At 43.7% G+C, this 22,051-nt stretch overlaps 1 protein-coding gene across 2 annotated transcripts in view; it reads left to right on the forward strand.

Annotated features, from left to right (window-relative positions):
- The first annotated feature begins 344 nt into the window (after positions 1-344).
- Positions 345-22,051, forward strand: part of NIPAL3 (NIPA like domain containing 3) — a 46,975-nt gene continuing 25,268 nt past the window's right edge. For both annotated transcript variants that reach the window (XM_063106130.1, XM_063106131.1), the window contains exons 1-2: positions 345-433; positions 3,590-3,932. In XM_063106130.1, coding sequence (XP_062962200.1) covers positions 3,840-3,932 — 93 coding nt within the window. In that variant the 5' untranslated portion in view covers positions 345-433; positions 3,590-3,839. The remainder of the gene's footprint in view (positions 434-3,589; positions 3,933-22,051) is intronic.

Consider the following 22,051-nt stretch of genomic DNA (forward strand, 5'->3'; position numbering starts at 1 on the left):
TAAAGCCGAGACCACCTGTCGGGCAGGTGGAGGTGAGCAATCACCTGAGCTGTCCAGGACAGCCTAAGAGGAGGGAGGAGGTTTGCTCCTACGTTCTTCCTGTGGCCGCTAGAGGGGACCCCTCCAGGTGAGCGCCAACGTCAGTCCCCAGGACTCTCCTCTACGCTTCAAGCAAGCTTTGGGGCGCAGCCAACTTGAGGGCTGTCCCGCCCATCCCGTCCTCGCAGCCACTCTCCTGCGCGAAATCCCTGCCAGCCTTTGACTGGCAGGCGGGCTGGCAAATCAAGTCGCCGCCTTGAAAAGCAAAACAGTGCTGCAGCCTGGCCGTTCTGAGTTGGGAAGGAATTAAGGAGGCTGTGCCGCCGGGTTGCACGAAGCGTCCAAGTCATTTCTCAAAACCTCTGATAGGTGGACCTTAGAGGCAGCGTCGCCGGTGAGTAGTGATTAAGACGGGGGCGGGCGGTGGAATCGGGAGGGCTTGAATTCAGCCTTAGTGTTCAGGAAAAGCGAATGCATTTGTAATCATAAAACGTCCCCTAGTATAAATAAATAAATAGCCTTCATTCTGGCTGCCACCAGCCTTGTCTGTTTGGGTCCCGTTGCCTCAGAACGTTTTTCACATTTTTGCATCGAGGGTGAGAGGAGAGGGGGCATGGGTTTGCCTTCATATAGGTGATGTCAGGCGTCTCCAAACCAGGAAGTGATATGGAGTAACTTGGCCACAGTTCCTCCTCTGCATGCCGGCTCGGGCTTCCTGACAGTGGCCGATGGTGGAGTTAGCAGGTGGGATGAGGGGTGGCGTTCTTGGTCTGTGCTGGCTGCTGGGACAGAGGTGCTGTCTTCTTGAGTGGTAGAGTTTCCAGCTTAGTGAGAGAGGACTGCAGAGTGTAACCCTTTAGTGAGCCAAAGCCCAGGAAAGGGAAAGCTTGGCAGGTAATTGGCATCACCGATAGCCAGAAGCGGAATCTTCAGGTGGTGGGAAAGAGCGCGTTTTATTTATTTGTTCAGATAGAGCCAAATTTTAACAGACCTAACCCCTAGCAGCCACGAGCCATCTGTCATCTGTAAAACCTGCTCTGTGGGATTGGTGAAATAATTCACTGAGATAAGGGCTGGGGGGGGATGCCAACACCTGGTGAATTAGCTTTCCTTTCTTGAGTCAGTGACCATGTGCTCTAATTGGGGGATGGTTGGCAACAGAGTTGGCTGCTTACCTCTTAGACATATGTTAGTTCTGAAAACGTACTTTGAAATCAGGAAAAGAGAGTCACCAGGCAAGGAATGTGTGCCTTATAGGGAAGTACAACTTGCAAAGAGTTCTCCCAGGGCTTTCAGTCCAAACTCCTACCCAGCTAAAGGAGAGCCTTCTGTCCTTGCAGGAGATGCCTCAGAGGTCTAGGGGTTCCTGAGGCAGGGAGGAAAGCTACCAACCACCAACAACAAAAGCAAAATCCAAAAACCACCTGGACAAACCAGCTGGTCTAAAGGAGGTTAGGAGGCCGGGATTCCACCACCCGCTTGGCATCTCCCCAAGGCTTGTTTGCTTTCTCTAACATCCTTTGGGTGGGGCTGCCCATATTTGTTTGTTGTAGCTCTGGAGTTATGGTTGATTAGGCCTGAGTAAGGCATTCTTCTTGACGGTGAAGTGGCCCCAGTGCACTGGGTACTAAACAGGCTTGCATTTAGTCAGTCAGTGGGTATGTATGGAAGTTGCTGTGCTAGGCTCAGGAGGGAGCAACTGAACAGAGGATTCAGCAAACATCTTACTGTAGTGTGTGCTCCAGTGCCCCTTCAACTCCAGGTTGAATGACTCCTAGTGCCTCTCAGAGGTAGAAGGAGCCCTGGGCCACTCTTCTTTTCTAAGACTCTCGTATGTTATATTAAAAATGCCAAAACAGGGATACAAAAATTTCACACAATAATGCTTTTCACATGTTCATGAAAGTATAGTAAAGAATAATTATGCTTTCCATAAGATTGCAAACACATATTCATAGGGTTTTATGGGCAGGGAAGTTTGATTATGGGATGGGAGTTATAAAGTTACATGATGAGTGTGTACATCTCATGTATATATACTACCTCATTTGGAAGCAGCAGAAATAATTTAATTTTGAGGCCCTTTGAGAAAGACACCTAGGTCACTGGTCTTCATGGCTGCCCCTGAGCTAAGCCTGCATCTGGTGTTCCTAGGTGCTGGATCGTACCTAGTAAGTCCTAGATGGTGTTCACCCTGTAGCATAGTATGCATATGTTTACACTAAGAGCCCAAATTCCTGGGCCTGGGGCCTGATAGCAGAGGGACCTGGGAGCTACAGGATAGACAGGTGGCAGCTTTCTGAAGCCTCAGGACATGGCAGGGACTGTGACTATTTAGCACACAGTGAGCCCTCAATTAATATTCGTTGGATGAATACATGAGAGAAAGAAAGTAATATTCATAGGTAAATAAAATAATTAAGCTGGTGAGGATAAAATTAATACTAATAACAGTTGACATTCATTGACCATTTGCTGTGCATGAATTTTACATTATTTCATCAAATTTTCACAGTAGCTCTGTGGGGTAGGAACATTATTATCCATATGTTACAGCTGAGGAAACTGGCTGAAAAGTTAAGTGACCTGGCCAAGGTAAAACAGGTAGCACGTGGCAATCAAAAGCAATTTAAAACATTTTTATATTAAAATAAACAGACTATGCAATAGAATCCAAATTTATTATTTTTTTAAATATAAGAAGACGTCAAAGAAACCTTCATACTTATGGTAGGGTTTTGGCCATGCCTCCCAGAGCACTAGGGTGTACTTTCTTTTTCTTCTCTATTTGGTAGAAAAGTTTGATGAGCACTGAAAATATCAGTCCAATGAACTTAACAGGGATTATCATCATTGCTGGTTTTACTTGAGGCCACATTATTACCCCCACTTTACAGATGAGGCAACTGAGTTTCTGAGAGGCAAAGTGATCTGGTCACAGGGGTCTTCCATCTCCCAGTCCAGTGTCCCTTCACCTATGCCAAGCTGACCCTAAGTAGCGAGCTAGTTCTTCCATCTTCCATGGAGAGAGCTTCTCTTTTCATTCTTTCCTTCCTAAGTTGGAACCCAAATGATTTCCTTTTTCTGGTCATAGGATTTTTTTTTTTCGGAGGCCTGGAGAAGTAGATGTAAGTGGTATTCTACTTCTTGTGCACAAGAGCCTGTGGAAAAAAGGAGGATTTAAATGTGAAGAAGATGGAGGCTGGCCAGTTAGCTCAGTTGGTTAGAGCACAGCCTTATAATGCCAAGGTCACAGGTTCAGATCTCATACCAGCCAGCCACCAAAAAAAAAAAAAAAAAGACACATAATGGGAGGAAGAAAACAGAGTAGGAGAGGCAAAGAAATTTCGAAGGGCCAGGGAGAAAGTCTTTGAGGTAGATGACTTGTGTCTTTATTAAGGGGGCCAAAGACATGATATAATTTTTAAAATGGCCTCAGTTCTCATGGCCACTTGTGTTTTGTCCTGCTAGGACTCTCTTCTCAGGTCACAGAGCTGGGATTGATGTTTCACTGTACATGCATTTTTAATGTTCCTCTCCACCACCCTAGAGCACTGCAAGAATCGGAAACGCATCCCTGTCTGTCTGCTTGGGAGAGACACAGAAATTGGCGTTTCTCCAAGTGAAGCTGAGAAGGCTGTCAATCAGCCAAGGGAGCCTCAAAGTCCTCTTCCTGCGTGAGGAAGAGGTGGCGGCTGGAAGGAGGAAAACACCACCAGGGAAGATGGCTTCTGGTGTGGGCCCTGCCTAGCAGCAGCTGCAACCACAAGCCAAACTGGCAGGATGTGCCTCTAGACACCATGGACGGGGCCCAGGGTGCAGCCCTGCAGCTGCAGCAGCTCCCGCCCACGAGCAGCGCCGACCCTGCCAGCGAGGCTTCCTTCTCCTACAAGGCAAGGGCATGTTTTGGTTTTAGAATTATGCATTATCCTAAGAAGAAAGTAACGCAGTGCACCATTGACGGGGAAGGTGTGATAGAAATAAAAGAAATGCCCATTAAAGTTATAAACAGAGTGGTAGAGAAACATCTCCAAAAGGAAAAAAAAAAAAAAATGAATGTGTTCCCACACTTAGAAGATTTGACTTTTTAAAAATCACCTACTCTATTACTTGGAGATAATCTTTGTTCATATTTCAATATATCTTCCTCTTGTCTTTTTTCTGATATTACAAATTTGGGGTCACATTGTACATGAAGTTTTGTATCTTGGTTGTTTCACTTAACCTTACTTGTGGAATATTTCCCCATGTCAGTAAGTAGTGATTGAAAGGATGCTTTTTTGAATGATTGCTCAATAATCAGATGAGCTGCTGTATCAAAATTTGCTCAGAAGATCCCCTCTCGTTGGATATTCAGGTTGTTTCTAATCTAGGGTGACTATAAACAGTGAACATCCCAGAGTGTAAATGTTTGTGCTTATCGCTGATTATTTCCTGAGATATATTCATATGGATACAATGAATAGGCCAAAGGGAATGAAGCTTTTAAAAATAAGAGGTTTTAATGTCAAATGTGCGTGTTTCTAAACATCTATCCATGCAGCATCTGCAGACTTGGATTTATTTAAAATCGTTTTTTTCTGGATCAGAGACTGATAACACCCTAGAGCTGAAGGAGACCTTAGACGTCATCTCATCAAACCCTCTCATTTTATGGACTGGGAAAGTGAGGCTGAGAGATGGGAAGTGACATACTTCAGATCGCATAGCAAGATGAGAGGCAGAGTTAGAATATTATTAGTTCTAGATAACAATTATGATAATAACAATGACTAATATTTATTGAGCTTTTATTCTATCCCAGGTCCTGTGCTGTTATTCACATGCATTTTCTCAGGTAATCTTTACAATAGCAGTATAAAGTAGGTACAGTTTTCCTCATCTTTAAAATGGGGATAATGATAGTACCTACCTCTTTTATGAGGATTAAATGAATTCATCCACATGAAGCACTTAGAACAGTGACACACACACACACACACACACACACACACACACACACACACACACACACACACACACACACAAAAAGACCAATGTTTAACAAGTGCTTCTGTTACCATTTTTATCCCCACTTTAGAGACCAGGAAACTGAGACACAGAAAGGTTATGTAAGTGGCACCAACTGGCACAACTAGTAAGTTGTGCAACCAAATTTAAACCCAGATCAGACTGACTGTGGAACCATGCTCCTAACCACTGCACTGCCCTGCCTTGCTGGTGTTCTGGCTTCTCATCCGTGCTCTCTGTTCCACCACACTCCAGTGTGCTGTGTCACTTCAGTATGACGAAGAAGGGGGCAAGGCAGAGAGGAACAAATGGAGACACTGGGGACAGTTAAAGGGCTTTTGTCATTTTAATTCCATCTAACTAGCCAGGCAAAATATACATGTGCACTCTGACCTTCATATCCATGGATTCCCCATCTGCAGATTCAACCAACCGCGGATTGAAAATATTTGAGAAAAAAAAACCAATAAAAAATAATATTTAAAGCAGTGTAACAACTATTTACATAGCTTTTACCTCGAATTTAGTATTATTAGTAATCAAGAGATGTGTGTAGGTTATATGCAATTACTACACCATTTTATATCAGGGACTCGAGCATTCATGGATTTTGGTATCTGAGGGGGTCCTGGACTCAATTGCCTGTGAGTAATTAGTGATGACTGTATGGAAATGATGAAATTTTGTCTGGAATTAGGCTGATTCTAGAGTGAGGATTGATTCTGATGTCCACAGCAGACTGTCATAGCAAAGAGGGTCTAGCAGTTCATGTCCAAAGTTGGATCAGTTTCAGAGCCAAGATGCCATGATTTTCTCAGCATTGGCATCTTGCTCCTTGATTTCCTTTCCATGAAAGCCTGTTGTTTTCCCTCTCTGTGTGGGTGTCAGACTGAAGATTGGAAGACTGGGTTCTTGGCCCAACTCTGTCATCACTGGCTGTGTGATCTCAGGCAAGTCTTGTTCCTTCTCTGTGCCTCGTTTCTGTCTCTGTAAAATGAAGGGGTGGAGTTCATGGACGATCCCCAATCCTGGCTGACCACCGGAATACCTGGGGTGCTCTAAGATATACAGATTTCTGGGCTTCCTCCTTCCATTTACCCCCTTATTTCTACTCCTTACAAATTGTGGTTTAGCATATCTTGGCTGGCAATCCAGAATCTGCATTTTATAAAACCTCCTCAGGTGATTTGGACAATCAGCCAGGTGTGGGAATTTCTAGACCAGATGATCTACTAAGCTCCACACCCCCCCGACTCTACCATCTTGAGAAATCAAGATCTCAGGCCACCTCGACTTAGCCATCACTGATATTCGAAGCGAATGAAACAAACTCTTCTCAAGTGGGCAGTGTTACTGTTATCATCTTTGTAGGTGTCCATGTGCATCACGGTGCATTATTCAAAATAGAGCAGGGTTTCCAGTCAGAAAACATTTTTCTTAACCTTTTTATTGAAGTACAGCATATATACAGAAAAGGATACAAATCATAAGCACTAGATATAAAATTTTAGCTAAGAGTACACAAGTGTAACTGGCTCTCAAATCAAGCAGCAGAACATTACTAGTACCCCAGCGTCGCCTCGTATCCCCTTTCAGCCACTTCCCTCCCGTCAGGGGCAACCACTCTCCTATCAAGTGAGCAAACATGTTGACACTGTCACAGTCTTGGCTTCAGAGGAATTTCAGGGTTTCTGGGTCAGCCTGAGTGAACACCACCAGGGCCTTACGTCTTGGAGGTGTTGGGTGCTTTAGTTCTGGGAAGCAACCAGAACATTCCATTCTGCTTTTTGATATTCAGAGTCTAACACCATTTATAAGGTCACAGTAGCTGTTCTCTCTGAATTGTGCCGGGGTCTTAATTTATAAAGATGACTGAATGACAACATGGAGAGGTTAATGCCAATGTAAGATTTTTATTACTCACGCTTCCTAAGAGAAGAGAGCACCCACACCACCAAGGAAGCACCAAGGTCAGAGACAGAGGGAGCGAAGAGAAAGCCTAGGCCAGGGCCTCTGTTGTGTTTTCCATGGGAAAGGCAAGGCAGGATTTAGGATTGGCTAATTTGAATAATTCCGCAGGACTTTGGGGCATGGGGACTATCAGTTGTCTGGTACCTGGTCCTGGGTTGATTTGTGGCAGGAGAAATTTTGACATGTATGTGAGTTTGATAAAGGAGATCATTGGATCCAGATGGTCTGGGTTGATTAGTTAGGTATGGAACGCAGGCTGCTCTGCTGTTTCTAAGAATTGGCTAGCCCTGGGAGGGACAGTCTCTCCCCAGTCAGCGAGGCCACAAATACCAGAGCATCAAAAATACAAAAATAAGAAAATATAGTGAATACAATTGGACTGTCAGGAATGGATGCCGAGTAAACACAGAACTTAAGAAAACACAGATCACTCTTTCTGATGAGGTTTCTAGTAAGTTTCCATTTTAATTACAAATTCAATTCAGTTGCTTATTACAGAATATCTTCAGGCCAGAACAAAGGTAAATAAGTCATGGTGACTCTACCATGGAGCGTAAGAATTGAGGTGGGAGACGGGCATGTGAACAGATGGTTATGAGCTGACTGAAAACCAGGTGGGGTATGGAGAAGAAGCCCTGGGTTCAAATTCCGACTCTGCTCCTTTCTAGCTAGGTGGCCTTGGACATGTGACCTCACCCCTCAGAGCTTCTGTTATCTCATCTGTAGAGAGATGGTAGTAATACCTCCCTCCCACAGCTGTGTGGATCAATGAAAAAGCACCTAATCCTGTGCCTGACCGTGTGCTGGGCCTGCAGGAGGCACTTGGCTCAGAATTGCCACAGGGTTACAAAAAGGAACAGATGAAAGTACACAGAGTAGGGGGCAGGTGTGATTAATGTGACAGAGGTTTCTAAGGGGAAGCCATCCTCTTTTCCCTTGACTTTGTTAAGGCTGTTTTGGTTGCAAGGAGTAAAAGCCCATTTCAGGGAAGATGAGGTAAAAGGGTAAATTATGACAAGGCTACAGGAGGGTGAAATCCACTGGCAGAAAGGGCCGTGGGGCTTGGAAGGTGCTGGAACTCATAACCCCGCCCCTTCAAAAGAGGGGAGGCCTGATTGACTCAGCTTGGATCAGGTGTCTATCCTGATCCAGTCAGCAATGGCTGGGGCAGGGCCACTAGGCAAACATGGTTTGTGGGGCACCACCATTATGGGCATCTGTTATAGAAAAGTGGTCATGTGGTCTGGGCAGACTGCTCCCACATCATCTCCTATCTTGAGAGGCCCCAAGTCCAGTTTGATCAGTGGCATAAAGTTAGGGGCAAGCAGTTTGCCTTTGGGTTGCAGCCCTGCCCTCTGGACTACCCAACAGGGTATGAATTCTGGTTGTTGGGGAGGACGCTCTGCCAAAGAGAGACTGACAGGCTGAGCTGCCCAAGAGGCAGCATCCCAGCAGGTCGCTGACACTGTGAAGCTTGCATCGTCCTGTAAGAGTCAGACCTCACTTTCTTCTATTTAGCAAATAAGCATTTCAGCTGAGCACTTACTATACCCGTGCTTTGCTGGATAGGCGGAAGCTATGTAGATAATCGAGATGTAGCTTCCCTCAAGGAGCTTTCAGTCTAGGAGGGAGGTGGTGTGTCACCTCTTGCAGAGTGACAGAGACACAAAAGATTGCTCAGAGCCCAGGTATTTAGAGCAATGAGAAGCCCGAAGGGACTGCACCAAGGAAAACTCCTTCAAAAGAGGGGAGCCCAGGCACAGCCCCAAGTTAGTTTTTGCTTCAGTTTTTATTATAAAGACAAAGTTACAGAAGAAAAACAGATGGTTAATCAATCACAGTGAAAACATAAACAAACTGGCTAAGTGATAAACTTCATTTAAGTATGTGTAACTTAAAATAGTTCAAGCAATTTACTATCAAAAGGAGTCATAAAACTAAGAAATCTATGTGAGGTACAAAAGGAAACAATGTGATAATCACTAAAATGCCTAAGTCCCTAAGAAACTCAAAGAAACAGCATAGGGCCAGATATGGAATGTCCCCCAGGTGCTAAATAATCTAGCAGAATATCCTTGAAGATTTTAGCTCACCTACTTTCCCATCATTTAGGTTTAGCTGAACTAAGGGCAACTGCCCCCAGAGCAATCACTTTTCGCTGTGCTTCAATTCTCTTATCTACATCAAAGGCTTTAGACCTGTGAAAGTTTTCTGGTCTTTCTCAATCTTAGCATTCCTATGTGTTTTCCTAAAAGGTTGGGCTTTGGCCCCCCTATACTAGAGGCTTTGGCCTTCTATACTAGGGACTTTGGTCCCATAAAATACATGTGTTTTATTTCTATCTCATTAAACTTCTTAGTATCCTCTTCAGTGGTGAAGATCCATTTCCACAAGTGTGTGCTCTTCAAGGCAGAATTTGGCCCCAAAATAAAGATACTGTAGGGTCTTAAGCACATGGGCTTTGGATCAAAGAGACCTAGCTTCACATCCCAGCTCTATTACTTTCTAGCCTTACAACTTGGGGAGAGTCGAGGAACCCCTCTGCGGGTCAGTCTTAAATCCACCCAATAGAATAGTTATGAGGATGACCTGAATTTACCGATGAGGAAGCTGAAGCTGGCTGCCCCATCCCCCGTGAAATCCTACCTGCTCAAATATCACCTTTCCCATGAAGCCTCTGTCAGTCTTTCTAGTGGGAAAATACAGGTCCTTCATCTACACCTCCATAGCCAATGAACAATTACTATCGTAATCATCATTACCATGATAATAGCAGCTAACAGTTGTTGAATGTTCACTATGTGACAGGGACTGTGGTAATTCTCACAAAGCCACATGAGTTAGGTACTGTCATAACCCCATTTTATGTGTGAGGAAACTAACAGGAGAGGTTAATTAACTTTCCCAAAGCCACACAGCCAGTAGATGGTAAAACTAGGATTCGAATCAAGTCTGTGCGCTGCCGAGGCACTTGTTTTGTCCTCCGTTCTCTGCTGCCTGTGTTGTACTAAGCACTCTTTCTGCTCTGACACTGGTTATTAAATGTTGAAATGACAGTCATGGGGAAGGTAATGCCTCAGCAGCAGGTGTCTATCCTGGTCCAGTCCGTGATGGCTGGGGGGTGGGGCTCCACAAGGCGAGTTTAGGGAGCGAGCCTGAAGCCAGGTTACAGGTGTGGCAGGCCAGCCAGACTGCCGCATTCCCTGCCTTTGAATTTGAGTCACCTTTGGAGCAAGCCAGGATGCAGGAATTTATATTTACCTGTTTGCAGTTCTAAGCCCAAGGATTGTGAGAGATTCTGGGAGATCATTTTTAAATAGCACGTGATGACTGGTCTTGTCCTGTGGTATTTAAATAGAGGCTGTTGTGGGCAGACAGAAAGCAGAGCTTGAGAACGGCTGAGGTTTCACTTGGATACCAATATCCACACAAAATTGTTTGCCTCTGACCTTTGCCTGCTTTTCTGGAAACAGTTTATATTCTTACAGAGTTGTAGGTGGTAAGAGATCGATTCTTGAATCAGAGAATATCAGAGCCAGAAGAGCCCTTCGAAGCTGTTGCTAGTAATAATGATAATAGTAAAAATGAGCCATAGTAACAGCCAGAATCATTTTACTGTTTATTGCATGTCAGGTGATGTTTCAGCCTAGGCCTTATTTCATGTACTATGATCCTAGGAGGATTTACAATCAGCTCCATTTTTCAGATATGGAAGCTGAGACTCAGAGAGTTAAGGTAAATCCCCTGAAGTCACATAGCAGTAAGTGGCAGAGACAGGCCCCAGCCCAGGTCTGCTGCTCTCAAAGTCCACCCTGGGAAGTGTGAGAGATGCTTTCAGGTTTGCTGCCCCCCTACTCTTGATACGAGGGTCTGTTGGAGACCTGGCTAGAAACAGCCGAGTCTGGAATCCTGCTGCCCACATGTAGTTAAGAGCCACCTTTCATTCTCAGCATCCCCGGGTGGACGATATAGATTACCCTGAATATAAGGATCCTTATAGTTTGGGAGGCCTCACGACCTGTGAAATACTGGGACCAAACTGGTATGGGGAGACCTCTGTTTGGCTCTGGCCCTGCCACTTGCTCACTCTGTGGCTTTGGCCAAGCCTTGGACCTTCTCAGGTAACTGAGATTTTGCCAGGAACAGCCCACGTTGAGGTGGGCCTCTCTCCTCTCCTCTCTATTATCTTAATTGACAGTGTAGACTGAGACCTAGACTCTGCCCTGGAAAGTCGAGAGGCAGTTGGAAACCGACTAGGTGTTCCTCAGAAGAATCCGCCTGATCTGACTTTGCAGGTGAAGGAACTCAAGAAACAGATGTGGCAGGTAAAGACTCTGGCCTGAGGCCACCATAGGACAGTTCTCACAACCTGTCCCTCATCTGGGAACCATGGGTTTCACTTTCTGTACCTTTTCTTTGCTTAAGGGACAGAGCCAGTGATTCCGAGATCGCATCCCTCTTTGGGATATGTACTTACGAACACTCCACGCTTTAACTTCAGTGAAAACCCCGGGTGTTTCCTCCATGAAAAGAGGAGCAGAGTGGGTTGAGGAAGCTACCAGCGGTGTCCAGAGGTGGAAGCCATCCAGGCACTGTCCCTTTTCTTTCCTACCTGCCAGCAGAGCTGGACATCCTCATTTTACAGTTTCAAGCTCTGAGGTTTGGAGGAAGAACTTCCTGGCGGGAGTCATTCTCCTGCAGTGTGGGCGGACGGTGGTGCTTTCTCGCCTGACATTAAATGCTCATAAAGTTGAACCAGGCACCACTCACAAGGGTTGGGGGCATAATCGCTTGGGTGAGTGGTATTGCATTGTTACCACGTCTGTCTGTAACCGGTTATTATGCATGGAGATTAATATGAGGGTACTTGAAAAAGTTCATGGAAAGGTCTGTATTATCTTTTAATTCTATTTTTCCACGAACTTTTTGAAGCACCCTGGTATGCTTGTGGAAGTGGCTTTTAAAAGGAACCTGAGCTACCTTGTCTTCATTGGGAAGGCAGCACTTCTTGTAAGTGGTATATATATATTTTTTCCGATCTACTCTGCCACCTTCAAAGGATACCTAGGAGAATGCAGTGGAGACAGTCGAGGGTAATTACATCAGGAAGCTGAAGTCGGGCTTCTGATTTCAAATCTTCCTGTCCTTCTCTTTGGCAAGTTATTTCACTTTTTGAGCCTTACTTTGTCCACTGTTACACTTCCCTCTGTGTAATAGAGATGAAAAAAGGATTACTCCAAGCACCGTCAATGCCATGAGAGGCCCGAAGTGACTGCACTTCAGCAACTCCCCTGTTAGAAGGAGAAAGCTGAATGGGACAGCCCTGATTCAAAGTTAGCTTCTATTTTTTATTGCAAAGACAAGGAAGTTTTACAAGAAAAATCAGTTGATTCAATCATCAAAGAAAGACATAAAAACAAAGGCAGTGTGAAACTAGTAAGAGCAGTAAAATTAACAATGTGATGTTCCAGAATGCAATTTGTAAAAAGCTAAGTCGATCCACCAACAGCTTGCCCTTAGCAAACATTTTCTTTCCCTACAGCAATTTCCTCAGCCTATTTAAACAACAATCAAGCAGCTTCCTCAACATATCTTAACAACAATCAGTAGGTTAAGCTGCACCAAGGACATCTGCGCTTGAGCCAGCAATTTTGCTGTGTTACAATTCTTTATCTGCAACAGAGACTTTAGCCCAGGGAAAGTTTCCTGTCTTTCGCAAGCTTAATATTTCTATGTGTAATTCTAAAAAGTTAGGTCTTGTGAAATACATTTCTTTCATTAATGTTAGTACTTTCCACAGTCCACCTATAAACTCCTTCCAACTTATGTGCTAAAAATAGAACTCACCATAGCACCAAGCTCATGGGGCTATTTGCAGCCCTAAGAAGAAGGTGCAGAGAAAGGGCTCAGTACCCTTTATTGTCATGGTAACCTTTGAACCAAGAGTGCGTAAGATTGGTTTATCCAGGGGTTTTTCCAGCTCTCGTTTCAAGGTTCCACCCCGACAACACCCCCTCCCTGAGATAGTACTGACTTGTCTGTGGCTGCAGCAGCTGGCTTCCCTGCTTCCGCTCTTTACCTCCACTTGGGGCAAGTCGTTAACATGCCCTCAGGCAGACTATAACACCTTCCCAGAGGACATCCTTGTGGATTCAGTCCACATCTCATCAGAGGGCAGCTTGGTGTCTCGAGGTCAAACTATATGAAACTTGTGTTTTTGTAGGTCAAAAATGGTTGAGTATTGGTGATTTCATATGGTTCACCTTGATACTAAGTACTGAGGTCAGTGCCTTCTCCACATTGTCTTAGAAGTCCCCACAACAGCACTGAGAGGGCACTGCCTAGCAGAAGAGGAAGAAACAGCCCTAGAGAAGCAAATCTCCCCCAGGCAGCCCTTCATCGTGGCTGTGTGACCCCCATGTATACTCTGAACAAACAGCCATTGCTCAGGCCTTAGGTTTCTGCACAGCTCCTGAAGCCCATTTCCAGCTCTCTTCAGCTGCCCGAAAGGTAACAAACAGCTTTGATGTGTCCCTGCAGCGTACTTTTGTTTCCTCCATGCCCAAAGCAGTTCCTGTAGAAGAGCTGCCAGTTAGCTCTTTTTAACAATTACTCGTCATTAGCAGAGGTTAAGTGGACTCCTGGGCGGCTCCTGCCCGCTGCCCCGTCTTTGCCTGCCGCGGAGGCTGAAGTCCTTGCTTGGCATCCTCGGTAAGGGCCGCACTGCATGAAGGGCTATCTTTGACGTCCTCACACTTGGCCCTCTCAAGAAACATTGTGTATTTCCTCACACATTCTTTTAGTGGATGTCTAAGATTTTTTTGTTGTAAAGTTTAAATATTTACAAAGTGTGTAATTTCTGGCACATTTCAATGCTGGTATTTTAAAAACCTGTTTGAGTCTCTTAACTGAAGCCCCTGAATATAAAGACCATTCAATCCTCCCTATCATCTTCCTGCAAAATACATAAACAAGCTCTTCTGTAACTATTGGAAATTTTTTTTTTTACATCATTCCTTTTTCTCCTTGAATTTGCATTTCCCTTCTATCCCTCACAGAATTTTATACCAAAATTGTGTCTGTCTTTTAACACTTAAAAGTTTTACCGATTACCTACCATGCTTCTGTTAACAGAAAAACTTTAGACTAACAGAATAAGTTATTTGAGCAAAGAATGAATCACGAATTGAGCATCTCTGCGAACCAGAAGAGGCTCAGAGAGCTGCACGTCAGCCGTGTGAGAAGCAGTGGGCTTCTACAGGAACGGGAAGCAAAATTAAGAAATTCCCTGATTGGCTACAGCCAGGCATTTGCTTTATTTGGGAATGAACCTGTGGAAAGTCCCTGGTTAGGGTTAGTTGGTGGCTTCTGATTAGTTAAGCTTAAGTTTTGTTTTATTGTTACATTGGCTTTCAGTTTGCTTATGTAGGAACCCAAGGCCCCGGGGCCCTTTCAGCCTGATGGCCTCCCAATTAATTTTTCTTTTTAACACTTCTCTATAAGAAAAGATATAGAGTATGTAATCAAATTTTATTTTAAAAAATTTCCTTGGACATAAGGTTCAGTCAGAAGAGTGTTTCTTTGTTGTTTTTTTCTTTGTTTTTTATTGGTACAATTGAATAAAAGCAGCTGCTTTTTTTTTTGGTGGCTGGCTGGTATGGGGATCTGAAACCTTGACCTTGGTGTTAGAACACCTCACTCTAACCAACTGAACTAAAAGAAAAGCAACTGATTAATGTAATATAAGGTTTCACAATTATTATTAAGCCAAAATTAACATTGTACTAGAAATGAATATCTGCATGAGAAGAATGGAGCTTTTAAAAAAATTAATTCCTGGGCCGACCCTGTGGCGCACTCGGGAGAGTGCAGCGCTTGGGAGCGCAGTTCGGATCCTATATAGGGATAGCCGGTGTGCTTACTGGCAGAGTGCGGTGCGGATGACACCACACCAAGGGTTGCGATCCCCTTACCGGTCACAAAAAGACAAAAAAAAAAAAAAATTAATTCCTGTATTCAAGACAAATATTACTGATTGCTAGAATGAGGTAGAGTTTAGCATCAATTCTGTTGAAAATTTTGTTTTTTATAGCCAGACATGCTGAGAACTTCTTTCACATAAGTATCAGTACCTGGAATCGAAGGAGTGTTGTTAAAGCAGTATCACCAATTTCCTTAAACTCCCTCCAAGTTATGTGCTAAAAGTCACATCATGATAAACTATTTTTATTGACTTCTCAGCTAACAATATGATTAGGGCCTCCTTCATTTTTGTTCAAAGCAAAGTGGTAGACACACCTAATTTACAACAGGATTTCTTTTGCTTTTATAGTTTCTATGACATTTACCAAAAAGTTATTATCAATTATGCCTGTAACTTTTCTTTATATATTGAGTCATCTTGAGTAAACCTGATATATCCAGAAAGCGTTAGGGAAATTGACATATTGTCAATTTCATTATACTTTTGCCCATGCTGTACTTTACTACAGATGTATTTGTACATATATTATGAAATATAATACAATTATTTACTACAAGTATTTGCATATAAATATATACATTTTAATTATAACATATATGCAAATACATATATTTTAATTATAATTGCTTTTATCAAAGCTTTGGATATATTTTTGCTAAAATTTAGAGCCATAGATTTGGCTCATTCACTCTGTGTTCGTAATTAACAAAGCTAGTCCTTCCTGTCCAACTATCAGTCAAATCAGAGTCTCTGGTTTCAAAATATCCCAGCATGGGCCAATGCATCCCATTCTGATGTCATGTCTTAACAGAAAATGAATGAGAGAGGGAAAGGAAGTCATTCCTAGAATGTATATGATGGTATTTTGATTCTCACTAACGATACCTTGAGAGAAACAACATTTCAGAATTCTCCTTGGGGGTTTTACACCCCGGGCTATGTACCAGGGTAAGAGTATAGGGTAAGTGAAGCACACGCCTTTCTCTGATGAATCAGGAGAAAGCTGTTATGCAAGGTGAGATGAGAAAGGGGGACATACAGGGAGGTAGCAAAGAACATAGAGGGACACGAAGACACAGTGATCGAGTCCCATGAAACTGTTAGTGCCAGCAAACCCCTTGTAGGAGAATGTCTTGGGCCCCAGTCTGAAGGGGATGGCCTTCTCGTGTTTGCCACCCTGGTTTCTCTTCTAGAAACAGTCCTGATGCCTTCTTCCTGGATGCTCTGGTTCCCCTACATCTTCCCTGGACCCCTGCCTTGCATCTCAGTGCCGTTGAGCCCATTTTCCCCTAGGTCTTGTCCCCTGACTCCCCACTGGCCTTCCTTCCATTTCTCAGAGGTACTGTGCTTGTTCCTACCTCGGGAGCTTCCCTCGGGCTGTGGAATGGCTTTCTCCACCCCACCCCCACCTCCCTAGGCCTTCAGGTCCCTCTTCAGAAATCATTCCTTGGAGATATTGTCCTGGACCTCCCCACACACTAGGTCAGGTCCCTGTCACTTCTTAGCGCACCGTGTGTGTCTCCGAGGTAGCTCTAACTGCAGTGGGATTAAGTTAATCAGTTTAATGTATACTATGTGAGGACAGGGACAGGGCATAGCATTTACAGTCAGTGCATGGCACAGACGAGGCACTGAATGAATAAATGAATGAGTGTCTGCAGTACTGTTCCTCCCTCCTCTGTATTTCTGTTTTTCTTGTACCCAACTCTACTAGACTGTAATACTTTAGGTGTCTGTATTCTGCACGAACCTAGGAGTCATTGGGTCAGGAACCAATTCCCCAGCCCCTGATAATAGCTACTATTTATTAAATACCTATCCTGTGCCAGGCATTGTTCTAGAGCTTCCTATATTACATGGTTTGACATAATATTTAAGAACATGGGTTTTGGTGTCAGACTACCTGGGTTCCAATACTGATTCAGCCCACTTGCTAGCTACTTCTTACCCTCTGTGCCTCCGTTTCCTCACTATAAAATTAGACGATAATAGTACTTATAAGATTGTTGTGAGGATTAAATGAGTTGATATGAAGTATTTAGAATAGTACTTGGCACACAGTAAGTGCCTGATAAATGTTGCTGTTTGTCATCATCAGTTCTAAGCTTTATTACAAGCCTGGTCTGTCAGTTTCCAAAGGCTGAGCTCTCTCTAATAGACCTGTCTCCTACTAGCATGTGCCTAGCACATAGGAGTTTTTCACAATGTCCTATTATTGGCTGATAGATATTTTTAACTATGATAGCTAATATTTATTAAAGGCTCTGAAAAGTCCTGTAGTAAAGAAATCTGTTTCCCTGAACCCTCCAACCTGTGCCAGGAACTGTGCTTTGTTATTTCCACGAGTTTGTCTCGTTTCATTCTTGCAACCACCCTGAGAGTAAGTACTCTTAATAACTCCATTATATAGTTGAGGAAACGGATGCTCAGAGATATGCCCAAGTCACAGTGTTGTGAATGACAGAGGCTGGATTCAAGGTGAGCCTGGCCTCTGAATAACCATCCTCCACCTGTTTATTGTGCTGGAGCAATTCCTTAAGGGTATGGTATTCTCCCATGGTTTCCACAAAATCCTATCCTGTGCAGATCACCTTCTGCAGTCCTCCAATCCGCAAATGTTGGTTGAGTGTGTTGGGTGTGCTTTGCCGTGGCCAGTGGCTATGTGGAGGTTGGAAGAGGAGGCCAGACACATAAAAAGAACTCAGGCTGGAAGTCTGAGAGTCTAAATTTTAGTTATGGCCCTTCCACACTGCCTTTGCCACGTGACATTGAGCCAAGCAGTTCAGACTTTGCACCCAGAATGAATTCCTCCTTTGAAATTTCAGCTCTTTATCAGCATTGTGTCTTATAACACATATCACATTCTTCATGTATAGCCATTTGTTTGTGCTTAGATTAGCCCATCTATTCAGAAACCATAAACGGAGTTCCTTCTATCAATCAGCACAGAAAAGAGAGATATGGAGACTGCAGTTGGATATCATTTTTCAATGAAAAGAATGCAGAATTCTGTTCACCCATATCAGTTTGTTAAGTTTTAAAAGATAATGAAGAAATTTGTGACAATAATAGCATGGTGGGAGAAGAGATGGAGCTGTATAAGAGCAAAGTTTTATATGCTGCTAAAAAAAAATTGGTGCTAATTAAGATGTTAATTGTAATCCACAGCACAATCACTAAAAGAATAACTAAAACTATATAGTAAAAGAAATGACAAGAGAATTAAAATGGTACACTAGAAAATATATCTATTTAAAACAAAAGGGGGCCGGCCCGTGGCTCACTCGGGAGAGTGTGGTGCTGATAACACCAAGGCCACGGGTTCGGATACCATATAGGGATGGCCGGTTTGCTCACTGGGTGAGCGTGGTGCTGACAACACCAAGTCAAGTGTTAAGATCCCCTTACCAGTCATCCTTTAAAAAAAAAATAAAACAAAAGAAGGTGGTAATGGAGGGACTGAGTAACAAGAAGAGATGTAAGCCAGTGGTACTGGCATGAGGATAAACACATGAATCATGGAATAGAATTCAGATCCAGAAATAATCCCGTATATCTTTGGTCAATTGATTTTTTTGACAACGGTGTTAAGACTATTCAATGGGGAAAGAATAGTCTTTCAAATAAATAGTGCTCAGGCAACTGGATATCCACATGAAAGAAAATGAATGAGGTTGGACTTTGCACCTTGCATCACATACAAAACATGGTTCAAAAAGCAAAATGTAAGAGCTAGAATGATGAAATTCTTGGAAGGAAGTATAGGTGTAAATTTTTGTGACCTTGGATTAGGCAGTGATTTTTTAAATATTGACACCAAAAGTATGAATAACAAAAAACAATAGCTAAACTAGACCATTCAAAATTTAAAACTATTGTGTATCAAAAGTAGAGGTCCAGGCTCCCTGACACCGTGGGGAGGGGGATGCCTCAGCACTGGCCTTCTCTGACAGTCTCAGCAGGGGATGCGCGGGGCTGTTTTAGTCCATTTGGGCTGCTTTAACAGAATACAATAAGATGGGTAGCTTGTAAACAATAGGACTTTATTTCTCACAGTTCTGAAGGCTGGAAAGTCCAAGATCAAGGCACTAAGATTTGGTGTCTGACGAGGGCCTGCTTTCTCATAGATGGCACCTTCTCACTGTGTCCTCACATGGTGGAAGGGGTGAGGGGGTCTCTCTTGGGCCTGTTTTATATGGGCACTCATCTCATTAATGAGGGCTTTGCTCTTATGATCTAATCACCTTCCAAAGACACCACCTTCTAATATCATCACCTTGGAGGTTAGGACTTCAACAGTGAATTACAGGGGGACACAAACCTTCAGACCTTAGCAGGTGCCTTGTCACATCTTAGAAAGGCTGGAAGTCTGAGCCGTCCATTCAGCCTGTGCTGGCGTGGGTGAGGTGGGGCCATATTTTATTTTTTCTGTGGTATTCAGAGTAGAGTGGTTATTGTCTGCAAGCTTGCTTCCTGCTTAGTTGTCCATCTCCTGGTCCTTTGTCTAGAGAGAGCAGGCTTTTCTTCCGTTTTTTTTTTTTTTTTTTCTTCTGTGCCTGTTGGTATTTCCAGGATGCTGGTTTCTTTAGCTCCAAGTCTTGGATGTAAGAGACAGAAAGGAAACCCAGGGAACTCAGCATCGTGTTGTCTCTCATGGCCCGAGACCCCTGCCTTTCTGCCTTCTCTCGCCTTTCAGAGTCTTATGTTTGTTTTATATATGATGTCCAGGGTTTTAGTTATATGTAGTGGGAAGAATAGGGAAAAGTATGTCTACTCCATCTTCCCAGAGGCGCAAGTACTATAATTAACTTTTTAATTTGAATGTTGTAAAATAATTTTATTGTATATGAGCAGCATTAGAATATTTAAGAGAACTTAACAGTCATTATATTTATAAGTATAATTTGTCAGATTTATAAGAATTACTTAGTTCTGTGGTAAGGTTTTGTTTCAAAAAACTAGATCTGTGAGTGTTTTACTTTAATAGTGAATTTTTTTAAAAAAAGTAAAAGCAGATAGCCTTTTCTGTCCACCAAAGCCACATCTCTAAGGAAGGTGGAGAAGCTCCCATTTATGTTTACAAGAAGTTGGACTAATAAGAAACATGTTCCCAAACTGTGTTCCGTGAAGCATTGACACTATTAGGCTCTTGGTTGCAAGTAACAGAAACCAGCTCTTAAGCAAAAAAGACTGTGGGGCTGCTCCCAGAATTGAAGCAGGCTGCGGGAAGGACAGGAACCAGGACGGCTCCAGGGGTCCAAGGAGCAGAAACTAATGATTTGTCCAGGCGTTGCATGATTCTGAAGTAAGCCCAGCCCTTTTCAGCCTTTGTGTTTCTCAGTCAATGATTTGTGTCCCAGGGAGAAAGTTTCTGACCTGCCTGGCTTGGGTCATAGGCCCATCTTTGTCCAGGGGACGATGGAGCACTGTGAATGACAGTTCCGACAAGACTGTCCAATGGGGAGTGTGTGTGGCGGAGGGGTAGTCCTCAGCAAAATCGTGTGCTATTACCAGAAGAAAAGGAGTGGGATTAAAATGTCAGGCGGGTGAGAATCACAGATGTCTGCTGCAGATGCCAATGGCTGGATTCCAAGGTAAGAGCTCTAGAGCCAAGTGATTTTGGGAAATCTGAGTTAGACAAAGAGAAACTCCTCTGAGAGCCTCTAATGTGTGCACTGTGAGCCTCCAAGCCAGGGCCTGAGTGTCCCCCAAGCTTAAACAACATGGTACCTTGGAACCTCATTACCACATTAGCATCTCTGGGAACCCAGTGACGGAAGCTCTGGCTGGTTGGGCTCCAGTGACCCTTGTAGCCCCGAGATCCTATGATCCTACAGGAAGGGCATGGTTTTTGCCCACAGGTAGCTTTATTCTACCCAGCTGTGCATGAAGTGAGTCAGTCAGTCTCCAGTGTGGCCCAACCATTCACTTGTTTCTGTTAGCAGCCTGGCTTGGGTCTGGGCTGGAGGGGCTCATAGCGGTCATCTGGGTCAGAACTTACATTTTCCATATGGGGGACACACAAGCCTGACCAGGGGAAGGGACTTGTCTAAAGTTGCAGTGATGTGACAGAGCTGGGACTAGAACCCGGGTCTCCTGGCTCCCAGCTTAGTGTCTTTCCCTTATGCTGCAGTGCTGTGCCTTGCTGGGGGTGGTGGGGATTAAAGGACAGCCATGCATGGCAGTTTCAATCGGGAGACCCCCCCCTCTCCCTCCTGCCCACATCCCATGCCAGCCACCTCTTCTCAGGGAAAACCTCCCCTCAGCCCTCTAAGCAGTCTGTGTTCCAGGAGAGGGAAGGAGCGGGAGGGTTGCCTTCTCCCCTTCCTGTTGACTCTGTTCCTGAGGAGGAGGCCACTTTGGGGCTGCTCGCCAATTATCTGTCTTCCCAGATGGATCGAAGACTGGGAGAGCCAGGACTGTTTGTCTTGCTCCCTGCGGATTCCGCCCCCCCCCCCCCCCCCCCCGGGCCTGGCCCATGCCTTGAGGAAGGGGCAGGATTGAGGTTATATTTGGCTGAAGTAGAGCATTCCTTTGGTGTCTAGTGGTGGAACAATGCTGGTAGGTGTGTTGGGGACAGAATATAGTGTGGTTTAAATGCTATGCTAAATACACTTTGACCCAGTAATTCTCAGTTCTAAGAATTTATCCCAAGAGACTGATCCACACAAATGCCCAGTAATAGGAAAGCAATGATATATCTAAATGATGAGTTATTTGACATTAATTTAAAATGATGAATTAGATATGCCTGGTAGGGAAATGTGTTCCCAATATGTTAAGTAAAAACACAAGTTATAATACAGGTTGTAATCTTATTTTTATAAAGTAAATTAACATCTGAATTTATGGACAAGAAAGTTTATAGGAATGGGTTATAGAATTACAGATGGTTTTTCTATTATGTTATCGTTATTTTTATTTATCTATATTTCCTAATTATTCTACAATGAATATAGGTTTGGTAATCATTTTATAAAGTTAAAAAAAAATACCATGTCTAAGAATCTGGACCTTACTCATAAAGTAATATAAATTAACTTTTTA

This window comes from Cynocephalus volans, chromosome 8 (assembly GCF_027409185.1).
Source record: "Cynocephalus volans isolate mCynVol1 chromosome 8, mCynVol1.pri, whole genome shotgun sequence".
Classification (NCBI taxonomy): Eukaryota; Metazoa; Chordata; class Mammalia; order Dermoptera; family Cynocephalidae; genus Cynocephalus; species Cynocephalus volans.